Source organism: Condylostylus longicornis, unplaced genomic scaffold (assembly GCF_029603195.1).
Source record: "Condylostylus longicornis isolate FDR11 unplaced genomic scaffold, ASM2960319v2 ptg000135l, whole genome shotgun sequence".
Lineage (NCBI taxonomy): Eukaryota > Metazoa > Arthropoda > Insecta > Diptera > Dolichopodidae > Condylostylus > Condylostylus longicornis.
In genome coordinates, this window is record NW_026578103.1 from 7,366,851 (window position 1) to 7,381,438 (window position 14,588).

The 14,588-nt window shown below is 23.8% G+C and overlaps 1 protein-coding gene across 1 annotated transcript; it reads right to left on the reverse strand.

The window, feature by feature from the left end:
• Window positions 1–12,266: 12,266 nt before the first annotated feature.
• LOC129615217 (solute carrier family 17 member 9) lies at window positions 12,267–14,057 on the reverse strand. Its single transcript, XM_055530318.1, has 4 exons — window positions 13,821–14,057; window positions 13,695–13,757; window positions 13,516–13,624; window positions 12,267–13,451 (listed from the first exon to the last, which is right to left on the reverse strand). The coding sequence occupies exons 1-4, from the start codon at window positions 13,892–13,894 to the stop codon at window positions 12,354–12,356; spliced, it is 1,344 nt and encodes a 447-aa protein (XP_055386293.1). The 5' UTR covers window positions 13,895–14,057; the 3' UTR covers window positions 12,267–12,353.
• Between the last annotated feature and the right edge of the window lie 531 nt (window positions 14,058–14,588).

The window sequence follows — 14,588 nt, forward strand, 5'->3', positions numbered from 1 at the left end:
CTAATTAAGCTTAAATAATAATTGTTTACTTATTATTACTTAATCTTTTCGTACCTGATTACAATTTATAATAAGCAAATAATTTTTATAATGGTACAATATTACGAATATCTTATATTATCACCCAAATATTTATGGGAAATTAAAATATGTAGCTTAAATTGAATTATTATATTTATGCGTTTTCAAAAATTTCTTAAATTAAAGTACATTAATAAACATTATTTTGTTAGATAATAAAATTTTTTTCAAGTTGTGTTCTAGCGACATACTCATTCAAATGTATCGTATTATGAAACCTTTAACTCGATCTGTAAAATGTACTTATACTTGTGCTAGTAAAATGTGTAATTTTCATGCTGAACATAATAAGTGACTAGTCTTGTTTGTTATTTATTTTGAGCGTATTTATCGGAAAGCGTTTTAATAAAATGTATATTTGTACGCATTTTTTAGAAAGTGGAAAATAAAATATTCCCTTGATTTCTTAAAATTTACAATATAACTCACATAAATTATAAATCTTTCTTTTAATCTAAACCTGTTATGAATTTAGAACATAAAATGCTGTTTTTTTCTCTTGTCGCAAATATTGTTTTTGATTGTTTTCCTTTTATGTTTTTATAATGAATTCTTAGATGTTTACATTTACAATAATTATATAAATTCTTCAATATAAAAGCGGCTTTTATAATTAGTAGTTTTATTTTTGTATCTTTAACACATCGTATGTAAATGTATGTCAAAACTTTCAAATATAATATTATAGAGTCTGTGTAATTTTATATTTTTCTATTTGTAGAGACATGTATTTATTTCATCAAACAGCATAAAATGTGTTAAAATATTTTATTTACATGAAAAAAGTCTTTAATGAAATAGATACTAATATTTTAAATAATGTCTAATTAAAATCGTAGAAATTTTTATTTTCTTTAATTATAATAAAAAATAATGAATAATATTTATGTATATAGAAGTCGATATTTTCTATATAAAAGTTGTCCTTATTATTTTCTAATGATATTTATTTGTTTATTTTCAAATTTTGGTTAAAAATTGTTTATTTTAACCTTAATCATCTGTGATTGGTTTCACACTTCCGTCCATAATTTAAAATATTTTCGAAATTTTCAGTTTGATTTTGCTTTCTATGAGCCTTTGGAAATAAGGCTTCGTTTTTATATTTTTATTATCCTTTTTTAAATTCTATATGAATAGTACATAAATTTATGCTATGCTACTCAAATATAAAACATTCAGTAACGCGCGAAAATAAACAAAGAATTTAAAATTAAATAAAAAAAAAGGAAAACACTAACAAAATTGGGGGAATAAACGAATAAAATATATGAATTTATTCTGCTTCTATATTCTTATACTTCGTAAGTAAAGTTACAAGAGTTATTTTGAATAGTTTTATTTCTCAAAAGTGCTTCTACTTTTAAATTAGGGATATTTTTATAGACAAAAACGAAAAACCATGTAATGTTCAAACAAATAAATGTTCAAGAAGAAATCGACATTTTTTACCTGAATCAAAATATTTCCAATTTAGGTAGGTGTAAAAATAAACATTTTTTTACCTGGACGTTATCGGTTTTTAGAATGGTATAAAGAAGAAAAAGAAACAAAACAGAAATCTATGAATTGAAAAGATACAAATAAAGAATGCATTTATTGTATAGATTTAGTTTTAATTTTTACAAATATAGGTAAAATTCCTACGCAACAAAATTGTTTCATTTTTCTTTTTTGATTCAGAAAGAAAAGAAAAACAAGAATTTTTTTCTCTTCTTTTTTTTTTATCTCGGTGGACAACATACTTTTTACCGACCGTATTGTGTAAACAATAGGTAGGTTATGTGATGGCAACAAATTTTGCATATCGAGTTTTCGATGGGAACGTACTTCTCCATAGTAGGGAAGTGTAAATAAACTATTTTTAGCAACCTGTCGGTCTGTCGGTCTGTCGGTCTGTCCGTCTGTCGGTCTGTGTGTGCACGCGTGTATCTCAAGTTCGGCTGAACCGATTTTGATGAAATTTTATATGTAAGTTTGTTTCCACCATGGCACGGATCGATCATCTTTTGGTATATATCAGGCCTCGGGAACTGCACTTTTTAGCGGGCCTGTTTTACATTTTTGAACATTTTGAAGAAAATATTCAACCGATTTACTTGAAATTTTATATATAAGCTCAGCTCGACCGTCCGCAAAAATTCGTATGTTTTGGAAGAAATCAGGCATCGGCAACTAGACGTTTACTACGGGCCAAATATACATTTTTGTGTATATAAAGAGAAATAATCAACCGATTTCATTGAAATTTACTATATGAACTCCTCGTATTAAAACAATGAACACATAAATTTTTTGGAAAGATCAGGGCTCGAGAACTGATTTGCGGGCCGATTTTACATTTTTCACCATATCCACAGAACAAATTGATGGAATTTCTTGAAATTTGATATTTGAGTTCTGGTTGTTACCGAAACTAACTGGCGAGCATTTCAGAGAATTCGGGTAGCACAAAGCGAAACTCTACTAAGAGCCAAATTTACATTTTTCTAAGTATGTTAACTATAAGCTTACTAATGTCCTAAAAGTTGGAAAGAAGTATTTAACAGACATTTTTATAATATTCTGTAACACTTTCATTTAACTAGACAATACACAATGCGGTCGGTTATGTGCTGACCACATCAGATTTTTTTTTTAATGATTTCAGCAGGTGGCCACAAAAATTGTTCAAATTTTAAAAGATTTGCTGTTGCAGTTGATTCTTTTGTAATATAATATTAACTTGCTTTCATTTTATTTTAGTTAAGTATAAGAATAATTTGTTTTTAAGAAGAAACATTTTTATAATAATGGCCTAATTAAATATCATATTTTTTCAATATAAAATTTTGATCGCATTCTGTACTTTTGGTAAAAAAAAATTGTGAAAAATCAAATCCAGATCAGTTTTTTTTTTATAATTTCTTACATTTTAAAATTTTAAACAATCAGTTCTAGATTATTTTCATTAGAAATTTCAAACTTTTCTGCAAAGTTGGAACTTATTTAATTAAATACTGCCAACTAAATTATAATAATTCACTTTTAATTTATAGAAAACCTATAATTTCGTTATATTCCTTTTAAAATTTTTGATTAAATGAAATAGTAGTGACCATAAATTAGGCTGAATATTTTGTACACATAAAATTTTTTAAGAGCTATTATAATGTTAAATTTGAGAAATGGAAAGTTAAATATTCCCTTAATTTCTTAAAATTTACAATATATCTCAGAGAAATTATAAATGGTATTTTTTACTACGAATTTATTGGTCGAAATAAAAACCCCCAAACTTCAAATCTTTAAAGATTGAATGAATCTTTGCAATAAGTAAATCAAAATATTAAATTGTATAAAATTTTGATTAATATGTAAAATTAACCTGATTTTGATTATAGGTTTTCCTCTTAATGGCCTACATATACAGTTTAAAAACAAATTTTAGTTATTAAAATCTGAATTACGTATGTATGTAAAGGGTGTGCCAAAATTCACGCAAGAAGTAATTTTGATAGAAAACACAGGTTTATATTTAAAAATTGTAAATTTTTTATTGATTTAACGCACTCTTTTGTTGAAATTTTCTATGAATGTTTTACATAAATGTGGTTGAATTTCGTTGATACAGCGCTCAATGTCCTCCTTCAAGCCGTGAGTGGTTGTGCGCTTGTTGACATAAACTGTAGGCGTCAAAAAACCCTAAAGAAAAAAAATCCGACGTTTTAAATCGCAGAATTAGACGTCCAATTCTGATCACCAAAACGAAAAATTATGCAGTGATTGAATTCTTTCTCGAGCTTTATGGCGAGTGGCATCGTCTTGTTGGAATCACATGCCGTTCACATTAAAATCTTGCAATTTTAACATAAAAAACTGGATTATCATCTCGCTAATCTGGGCGATGATTGGTCCGATGACACCTCCCACGCAAAATCCGCACCATGCAGTGACATGTTGTGGATGCATTTGTTTCGGAACAATCACTTGTAAATTTTCTGAACCCCAAATGCGACAATTTTGTCGATTAACAAGGCCATCAATTGATAAAAATGAGCTTCATTGCTGAAGTTGATTTTGTTCGAAAAATCATCTTCCATTTTTTGTTGTTCCATAATCTATTCAACGAACTTTCTTCGCTGTGCGTGGTCAGTAGGCTTCAGTTTTTGAGTCAATCGAACTTTGAAAGCATGAAGACGCAAATCTTTTGTGTGAATACGCTGTAGGGAGCTCCTCGAAATGTTCAATTCTTAACCACCGCGACGAATTGATGTTCCTGGACTTTCAGCAACATTCTCTCGAACTGCTTCAATGCTTTGTGTTGAACTACTTTTAAGATCGCTGATTGATCTCGCTTGTTCAAATTTTTTAATTAGTATCTTTAAAGTTGATGAAGTGAAATCACTATTCCCACTACATTTTGTACAAAAATTCCGAACTGTTGTTGCGAAACTTTCATTATTTACAAAATATTGCATTGTTATTTTCCGTAGCGCTCCATTTTTAATAACCTTGAACTGTCAGCTGTCACGCTGCTTTTTTTTTTTTGGTTGACAACACTTTACCACACATATAACGCAAAATTCAAATCTTGTGTGAATTTTGGGACACCCTTATTATTATAATTATTTAATTAACCTAAATGTAATAAATATACAATACTTTACAAGAGTTTAATAGAAAATTACAAAATTAATGAGAAAAAAAAATAACTAATATAAGTAATTTAAATATCACAAAATTATTAAATCGCACAATCTTTTCAAAGTAATAAAATATGGCTTTAAAAGTTTGTACAACCATCAAATAAAAATGAAACAAAAAATTTTTATATATAAAAAGATATCAAAGAAAATTAAAAAAAAATTTATTAGTACTTAAATCTTAAAAATTAAAAAAATTAATATTAAACATATGAGTCAAAAAGAATAACAGAATAAAAAAATATATATGTATAATTATGTTTAAAGTTATATATAAAAAAAATGCCTACGTACATACAAAAATAAATGCATAAAATATATTTAAAATTATAAAGAAAATCTACAAATTCCATGTAATTTTAAATGGGTTCTGCTTGAAAAAAAAAATTATAATTTGAGTCTAATTTAGGAATTGTGATTTAAATTAACAAAATTTTGCCTAAATAATTTCTAATAGAATTTAATTTTGTTTTTCTTTGGTAGTAATAAATTTGTTTTCCCGTTTATGCTCTTTCGAAACTACACTGCCGCACTGCAATGTAAAGTAAACTTGTAGTAAATTTGGAATTTAGGTGAATTGTATTGACATGAATGTTATCCTTTATTACTTTACTTTATCTTTTAGTTTCTTGACATTTGTAGTGAGTATTTAATTTTAATTACGTAATTTTTATGTAATATAGTGTTCAAAAGAATTGTTTGAAATTGATAAAGAAATTCGTTTCTCTTCTTAAAAGTTCGTATTAAAACCAAAATAACAATTCAATATACATAAAGATGAGCTGGTATATATATTGGATCCCGATAAATTTCCAATTAGAGACTGCAATTTTAGTTTTTTTAAATTTTTTTAATATAAATTTTTATTCCATCTTAATTTAAATTCTAAAAACTATTGATAATCATTTTAATTCTATTTCATTTATTTTATGACATCGAAATAAGATTTTTAAACTTCTTTTTGTAACCTTTTATTTAATATTTTCTAAAAATGATTAAAAATAATTTTACCTTAAAGAAAAACAACAACAAAAACAAAAGCCATATTACAAAATGAAAAGCAGACAAATATTAAGATTATTCAAAACGAAATGCTTTGTCAAATTTAGTTTCTTTCACAAACGTTTAAAAATGTAGGTCTTTGGTTTTATGAAAAAAAAAATCTTTAAAAATTTAAAATTAAAAATGTTTTTTTTTTTTTAATAAACTTGAAAATCACATTTGCTTTTTCCCCATTGCTGACAATCATTTTTAATAAAATATCAAATAGTTTGTATTAGTAAACGAATTTATATAAGAATAGCAAAAACTATGCGAAATTGCAAGTGAAATTGTAAAATTGTTTGTTTTACTAAATTTTTAATTCTTTTAAAAGAATAACTATACATACATATACGTAAATGCAATTACCTCATATCTAACATTAATTCGGAATTGATTTTTGCAAAAAAAAATATGAATAAGTGTATTCGCTAATAAATGACTGATTTTAAATTTAACATAATATGTAGGTAGTACATTGGTTACGCATAAAAAACTTAGCTGTTACTTATATTTTAATTAATGCTCAAGAGATCCTATGAAAGTTTAAGGTTTTGAAATTTTTAATTTAAAATTTTATTTCTAAACTAAAATTTTTTAATTGTGAAAAATGAATTTTTGAAAAAATCATAAGGATAACATTTAACAATGACGTGTTTTATGGTTAAAATTAATAATTTTCTTTGAATAAACAAATTGAATATATTGCTGGGTTTAGTTTATTAAAATCAGTCTTAAATTTGTAACAAATTTATTGCAAAACAAATGAAAACCATTTCAAAATTCTAGGAGGAATCATGTTATAACAGAATTGAATCAAATAATTCTTGTTTTCCATAAAAACTAATTTTCTAATATTTTCTTGATTCGATTTGCAACATTCTTACTCTATATATAATATGCAAAAATAAGGTTTGCAAATTATGTATCCTTTAGGTATCCTTTTTATTAAAATGTTTTTATAAATAAATGAAAAATGTCAAGCAATTTTTGAAATTTTTTTCATTTTTTTTTTCTAATTTTGAAATAACAAACGTAATATCCAACCCTTGTATATGTATATGCAATGTTTACAAAAATTAAATTATGTTCGTAAGTATCTGTATGTATGTATGCATTATATATATAATATCTAAATATATAAATATTATATTATATAAATTAAACTTAAAAAAAAAAAGAAATTCACATCTTTGTTTCTCATTTACTTTTTTAGTTTTGTTTTCAAAGGTAAATATTTTTTATCATCTATTAAGTTTGTCATAAAATTTAGAATTTATCAAAAAAAAAAACAAAAAAAAAAATAAAAAAAAAATATATTAAAATGCTTAAAAAGGAAATTATATAATATAAAAAAAAATATATACAAAATAAAAAGCAAAAAATACACATAAGAAAATAAAAAAGACAAAATATGTAAAATTAAAAATTTTATTAAAAACAAAAAAAAAAACAAGGAAATTATTTTCAAAATTCATAAAATACAGAAAAACAAAAATATTAAGCAGAAGCAGAAATCAATTATAATGAAAAAAAAAAAAATTAAAATGGTTACTTAAATTACTTTGTATAAAATAAAATTAAATAAAATTTCGAATGAGCTCAAACTTTTTAATATTGTAAATTAGTTATTATTAGGTGAGAGTACAGATTAAAACGAACAAACGAACAGGAAAAATGTATCTTAATAAAGAAGGAATCACAAATTTCCAAAACAGATTTGTACTTAAAATTTTCTTAATTTAAAACCGATTTAAAAAATATTTAAACCAAAACAAAAACCAAAAATATTAAAAAATTTCATTTATACGCATTTGTAGATTTTTCATTAAAAATAAATTTAAATAATTTTAATGTTTTCCTTTATTAAAATTTTAAAATTATATAATATTGTTTAATAACATAAATTTTTTAATATCCCACCGTGAAAAACAAAAAAACAAAGTCAAACATTTTAACAATTTCTCAATAATTTTTTTCATAGTGTAAATACAATACTTATTTGTTAAAACATAAACCTATTCTATAAATTTTATCAAACATTTTTTTGGTATAGTTAATTTCCATTGGAATAACAATCTTTAAAAAATTTAATCGGAAACATATGAAAAATAAAAATATTGTGCTCTAATTTAATAATTATGTAAAAAAAATATCCCTCTTTACACATTTAATATATAAAATGTAATGAAGTTTATTTATGTTTAAAAATTATGCCTTTTTTTAAATAATTTGTATTAATTTTCGATAAAAGTAAAAAATTTTGTAAAACTGAAAACAGTAAAAAAATTAGTATGCATCCGTATGCATTCATAGAAATAAAATGTTGAATAAATATTGTAGAATGAGGAAAAACAAAAACTGGAAATCTTAAAACAAATAAATTTTTGAAACTGTTGAGACAGCTGAAATTCAGTTCGAAAATTAATCGATTATCGGATTTAAAATTAAATCTATTTTAACAATATTCTCAACAAAAAGTACATTATTTCGAAATTATTTTGTAAAACAATGGTATTGTAATTTCTTATGCTTCATAATCAATTCATTTTACATGAATCATTGTTCTTGGTAACATTTATTGTATTGCTATAATAAACATTATTTTATTTTAATTATATTTTTTATATTTGAGTATGAAAACTCAAAATAAATTTTATTTTAAAAGGAATACTCATAGTACTCATTTCTAATTTTTAAGACAATAATTAAAAATGCACTTGCAAGTTATGAATAAATATTTTCTTATTAAAATTTTATTTTTTGTTTTAAAAAAAGCTTTCATTTAATTTTTTTTTTCTATATTTAATTTACAAAAAGGTAATATTGTTCCTAATTAAAATATTACACAATTCAATAAAAAATTACAATAAAATACTCAAAGTTGTGTAAATTCCAAAAGTTCCATAATATAAATATATAAATAATATATATATTTGAGCTAAATTAATGTTATAAGTAATTTTTAGAAAATTTTAATAATAATTGCAAAAATTTAGTGAATAGAAAAATAATTTAGTTTAATCTTACAACGAAAAATGACCAAAAAGTAAAATGGTGTATTAAAGATCTTGAAAAACAAAAAATTTAATTTAACTTTAGTAGAATATTAAAAAGAGTTAATTAAACACCATAATAATAAATTAATTATTCAAAATGACAATGAAAAAATTTAATATTTAAAAGCCAATATTTAAAACATCTTGTATACGCATAATAAATTTCAGTATTAAAAAGTCGAATGATAAGTAAAGGTTTTTATTTTCAAAACCAAAACAAAAATATTTATAAACGACTAATTTATAAAATTAAAATTTTGAAATTTTTAAATTATTTAATTTTTATTCGGAGTATTTATGTATTTTTAGTATCGGATTTCATATTAAAATTTCTAAAATATATAACTACTTTTTAATTTATGAATTTTCTTACATTTATTATTATTTATTTGAAATATTTTTATTATAAGAGTTATACACTAAGTCCTCGAGATACGACATCTTCCAATACGGAATTTCTAGTTACGACATGATATAAATTTGGATCACTTTTATTCGGCTTACGACATTGTTCCTAATACGACATTGAAAATTAAAAAAAAAAAATTGTTTTTTTTGACAGATTTTACTGTATTTTGAATAAAAATCTATACCGAATCTATTTATAAGACAAAACTAAAGCACATACTTCAATAATGAATTCTTTTTTGTTAAAAATTCTAGTTAGTAGTTAAGATTATGAATTGAAGTGATAAAATATCAACTTAATCGGATTTTATTTTTGTTACAAAATTGAATTTTTTTGGTTTTGTTATTATATTTTGTTGTTTTTTTCAAACTTTGTTACCTTTTTTTAAAAAAAAAAACAATTATTTTATAAAACAGTTTGTCCAGTTCACTTTTTGTTTCCATACATTTTTTTTCCTCCTCAAACGACAATTCGAGTTACGACATAAATTTCTGGAACCAAAAATGTCGTATCTCGAGGACTTAGTGTACTTAAGTTAACAAAATTCAATGTAATTTAAAATGTTTTTTTTTTAATTTTCATTATTCGCTTAAATTACTTACAAGCTCTATTTAAAAATATTAAAAATATTTTCATAACTTGGAATGTGCATTTGATCTGACATCTTTTAATCATTAACCCCTATAAACTTACACAATATAAAAGAACTGATTACGAATATAGAACTGATTCTTTATTCAATGCAACGCAAATTTTTAATTCCTATAAATTTAAATATACTGATTTTTATATATACATATATGTATATATATATAAAATTCAAAATTCTTTTTTCAAAAAAGTTAAGAATAAAAATATTTTTTAATTTTAATTATGTATTTTGAAAATTATGCAATTTGAAGGCCTATTTTCGATTAGCAAAACTTTATTTAATCTATTTATAATAAAAAATGTTAAAGTGAAGGAAAATATTTAAAAAAAAAATAATCCCCACCCGACTTTAAAATTCCTGTTCAAATAATGTAAATGTTAAAAACTTAAAAAAAAAAAAAAAAGAAGCAAGAAAACTGCTCGCCTTTAAAATAAAAAATAAAAAGAATAATAGTAGTTTAAATAAACTAAACGAAAAAGAAAATCAAATAAACTTAAGTGAAATCTACTTAATATATAATATATTAATTAATAATATATTAAATAAATATAAAAACCAAAAAAACCAAACAAAAACACAAAAAAAATTATAATATTAAAATACAAATATGAATTAAATATAAAAATACAACAGAATCTCTAATTATCTTTTGTAAATAGCTTAATAAATAATTTCTAAAATGAAAAATGAATTATATTATAAATAATTATATTAAGAAAAATTACATTAAAATTAAATTAAAAACAAAAGAAAATTTAATTGAAAAATAAATGCAAAATAAAATGAAGAAAAAATTAAAAAAAAGAAGAAGAAAGCAAAATTAAAAAAAAAAATTATTTAAAAAAAAATACTTAAAGCAATTGTAAATTTATAAGAGTTTTAAGAAGCATTAATTATGTTAATTAATATTTTTAATTAATTTTCTTTAAATAGTTTTAATTATAATATTGTTTCTAAATATTCTTTTTTTTTTTAGTTTATTTTTTAATTGAGAAAAATCTTTTTTCTCCTCTTCATCCTCCCCAATCCAGTCCAATATACTTAACTTAAGAAAAAAAATACAACACTTAAGAAAAATATAAACTGATTTAAAAATTTTTAAAAATTAATGTTTGTAAGACTGATTTTTGAGATTAAAAAAAAAATACTAAATAAAAATGTAAAATAAACAATTAACTTAAATGCAACAAAAAAAAAATAAAATACTGAAAAAAAAAGAATTATGATGAAAAAACTTTAATTTCTAAGTTAAAACGAAAGAAAAATATAGTATGTAAAGTTAAAAATTTAAATTGTTGTTTTTATTCTAATACTCGTATCTCTTAACATATTTTTCTAGGAACAATATTATTTTAAATGAATTTTAAGATCAACTGAATTTATATACCGAACCGAGCAGATTTACAGTGTTTATTAATACCAAATTAGAGGTCAGTTAACAGAGACGTGGTAGCTAAAATTAGAGAAAAGTGCAATATTACGTTAAATAAAAAATTAAAGTTTTTTAAAAAAGAAAAGCTAAAATCTAAATTTTTCATACAAAAAAAAAGTCATGTGAATTTGAAATCTGAAAAGATTATAGCTATTGAAGATCCATATGAAAAAGGCGTTCTTCTGAGGTTTCCAAATCATATTTAATCATGCGTCTATGAACGAAATTATATTTAAAGTTTTTAAAAAGTAGAAAAAAAAAAAAAAACAAAATTGACTTAAGCTGCTATTACTTGAAATCTATTGAGTTATGAACATTGTCTCCATAAAAAAGTTTCAAATGCCCAATCAGAAGGGTTTAGGCAACAGTAAATAGTAGAAACGGTAAGTTTTGTTAAAATGCGTATGCAGCACGCAAAATATGAATATAAGTCCCAATAAAATTGACAATAGCCCTTACACGCCCTTTTGTCAAGGAGAAAAAATTATGAAATTTCCTTAAAATTTCAAATTCAGACGCTGGTGAACAAGTGAACAAACTGAAGAGCTTTCAACAGAATCAAGGTTCGGAAACTGGACTTTTACTAGCCATCAATTTTAAGTGTTCAATAAGTGTAGGAAATAATAAATAGAAAAATTGATTATACAGCAGATTTTGACGTTTTATAATAACTTAAGGTAAGAACTTAACTTATAAAATATTGTTGAACTATTCCGTTTATTTCTTTCTAAAAATCAGGATAAATACAAAATAAATTTGAATATAGGCACATTGTGCATAGGTATGTATATATGTATATAGATTTGTTCTTGAAATTTTCCAAAATTTGTGAAAATAAATTTAATAATATAAGCCGTGATTACACTCAAAAAAAAAATAAATAAAAATTTAATAAATTTTATTTTTAAGTTGCTTTTTTATTTTACTAATTTTAAAATTAAAAAAAAAAAGTTAAAATAGATACTTTAGCTAATCTAATCACAATATACTTAATCTATATAATCGGATCAGCCGATCCAAAAATCACAAATACAATCCATCCAATTAAATTAATTCCCGCTGCTGTACTAAATACTACTGGCCAACTTTGAGTTAACTCTAAAATATGACCAGCTATATACACTCCTAGGAATCCGGGAATGGCTCCAACGGTATTCATTAAACCAAATACACTTCCAGAATGATCAGGTGCTAAATCTTGAGGATTTACTGTAACTGCATTATTATGGAAACCAGTCCCACCTATTATTATAGTCATGCATGTTAAAGCTGTATGAAAATCTGATGTTCGGCTCATTACAAATAAAGCACAATTTTGTGATAAAAAACAAATACTTTGAATTATTTTCCTTACTCGGGATATATCGCAACTTTTTTTTGCTAATAAAAAAGTCGTTATGTATTTTGCTAAAAATGTTGATGGTGGCAATGCTAACCAAGGTATCATATTAACAATCCACCCTTTGGCTTCTGGGAATGCATCGTGAAAGTATGTAGGTAACCATGACAAAAGTACAAAAAAGCAATTCATTTCGCAAGCATGTGTTAAAACACATGCCCAAAATGAAGATTTATGAAATAAATTTTTCCATGGAACATTTTTTGAATTCTCTTGTGAGATTCTATCAAAATTATTTGTACTCAATTTATTTGGTGCTAATAAATTAATTATTTTTGTTTTACGATTATTTGACATTGTATAAAAGCGTAAAAACATAGCCCAAGTAAATCCTAAGCATCCTATCAGTCTAAATACTGTTGACCATCCAAAATAATCTAATATAAACGACCCTAAAATACCAGTAAATAAAGTTCCCATAGCAGAACCTGACGTCAACATTCCAAAAAAGCTTGTGCGTTCTTCAGGACATAAATTTTTACTTGTTATTGAAATCATACTAGGAAAATGAACTCCCTGAAACGCTCCATTCAAAATTCGTACACATACTATAAAACTAATGGAATTTTCTTCAAAATAAGACGATGAACGTACTATACTTGGCATTAAAAATGTAATTGAAGACCATCCAATTGCTGAACCCAACACAACCCGCTCCCCACCAAATTTGTCACTAATGTAACCTCCTAAAAACTGAAATTTGATATTTTTTTAATTTTTGCTGTAGGAAATGTAAAGCAATAGCATGTGCATTTACTTGTGTTAGTGTGTAACCCCAGAAGAATGAGCTTAATATAGTTCCAGAATCAGTCTTACTCCATTTTTCTTCTACAGCAACAGAAGGAATTAGAAGCGGCATTGTAGTTCTAAAATTTTATGATTCATATATTTTAGTGAATTACTTCATTTCATTTTAAATTTTTGTCGATTGCCTACCTTGTGCTATACAACATGGCAGTACCAGTTAGTAATGTCAAAAACCAGGTTCGTTTTTCATTGCTAAAATAAAGACAATTAAGTATATACCAAACCTTAAATGTACAACAATGAATTTTTTTTTACCGCGACCATAAACTTATTTGTTCGGTATTGCAAAAATCTTTTATCAAGGAATAGTTTTTTAATTTTCCTTCCATTTTGAATTATTATGGTTTTAAGATTTTATTCGTTTAAATCATGATTTTTTAACTACCGCAGCGATATCGCTGCAAGCATGCTGAATATTTTGTTTATAAAAAATTATTTTTTTGCCAACTAGCTAATATAAAACACTTGTTTCAATAAGGATATTTCAGAGGTAAACACTAAATTTTCAATCAGAATTTAATAAAAATATTTTGCTGTCAAAATCAACATATGTTTTTTTATATTGTCAATTTTGTTTATAATTTATTCACAATCACGAAAACGTTTAGCATTGCCAATACACCTAATAGAATAATTCTCATTCAATATTCAATCAGATCTATTAGATTTATTAAAAGTGATCTATTACTATCAGATTTTCTATCAGATCAGATTTTTAAAAGTGATTGTGCTACTATCAGATTTTCTAAAGTGAAATGGCGACAATTAATTTTTTGTGGGAGTTTTGAACAGTGATTAGCTAATTCTTATTTTTGCTACAATTTCGGAATGAATAGAAAAAAAAATACTGGATTTTGATTTATAATCTGAGATCCATTTGATAATCTTAGCCTACTTATTCTTACATCTTTTTGTAGATTTGATTTTAGATTTTTTCGTTTAATATGTAAACGGTCTTAAATTCACAAATTACTATTTAGTTGGAAAATGTATGTACTTGAAACTCCATTCCACATCTTTGAA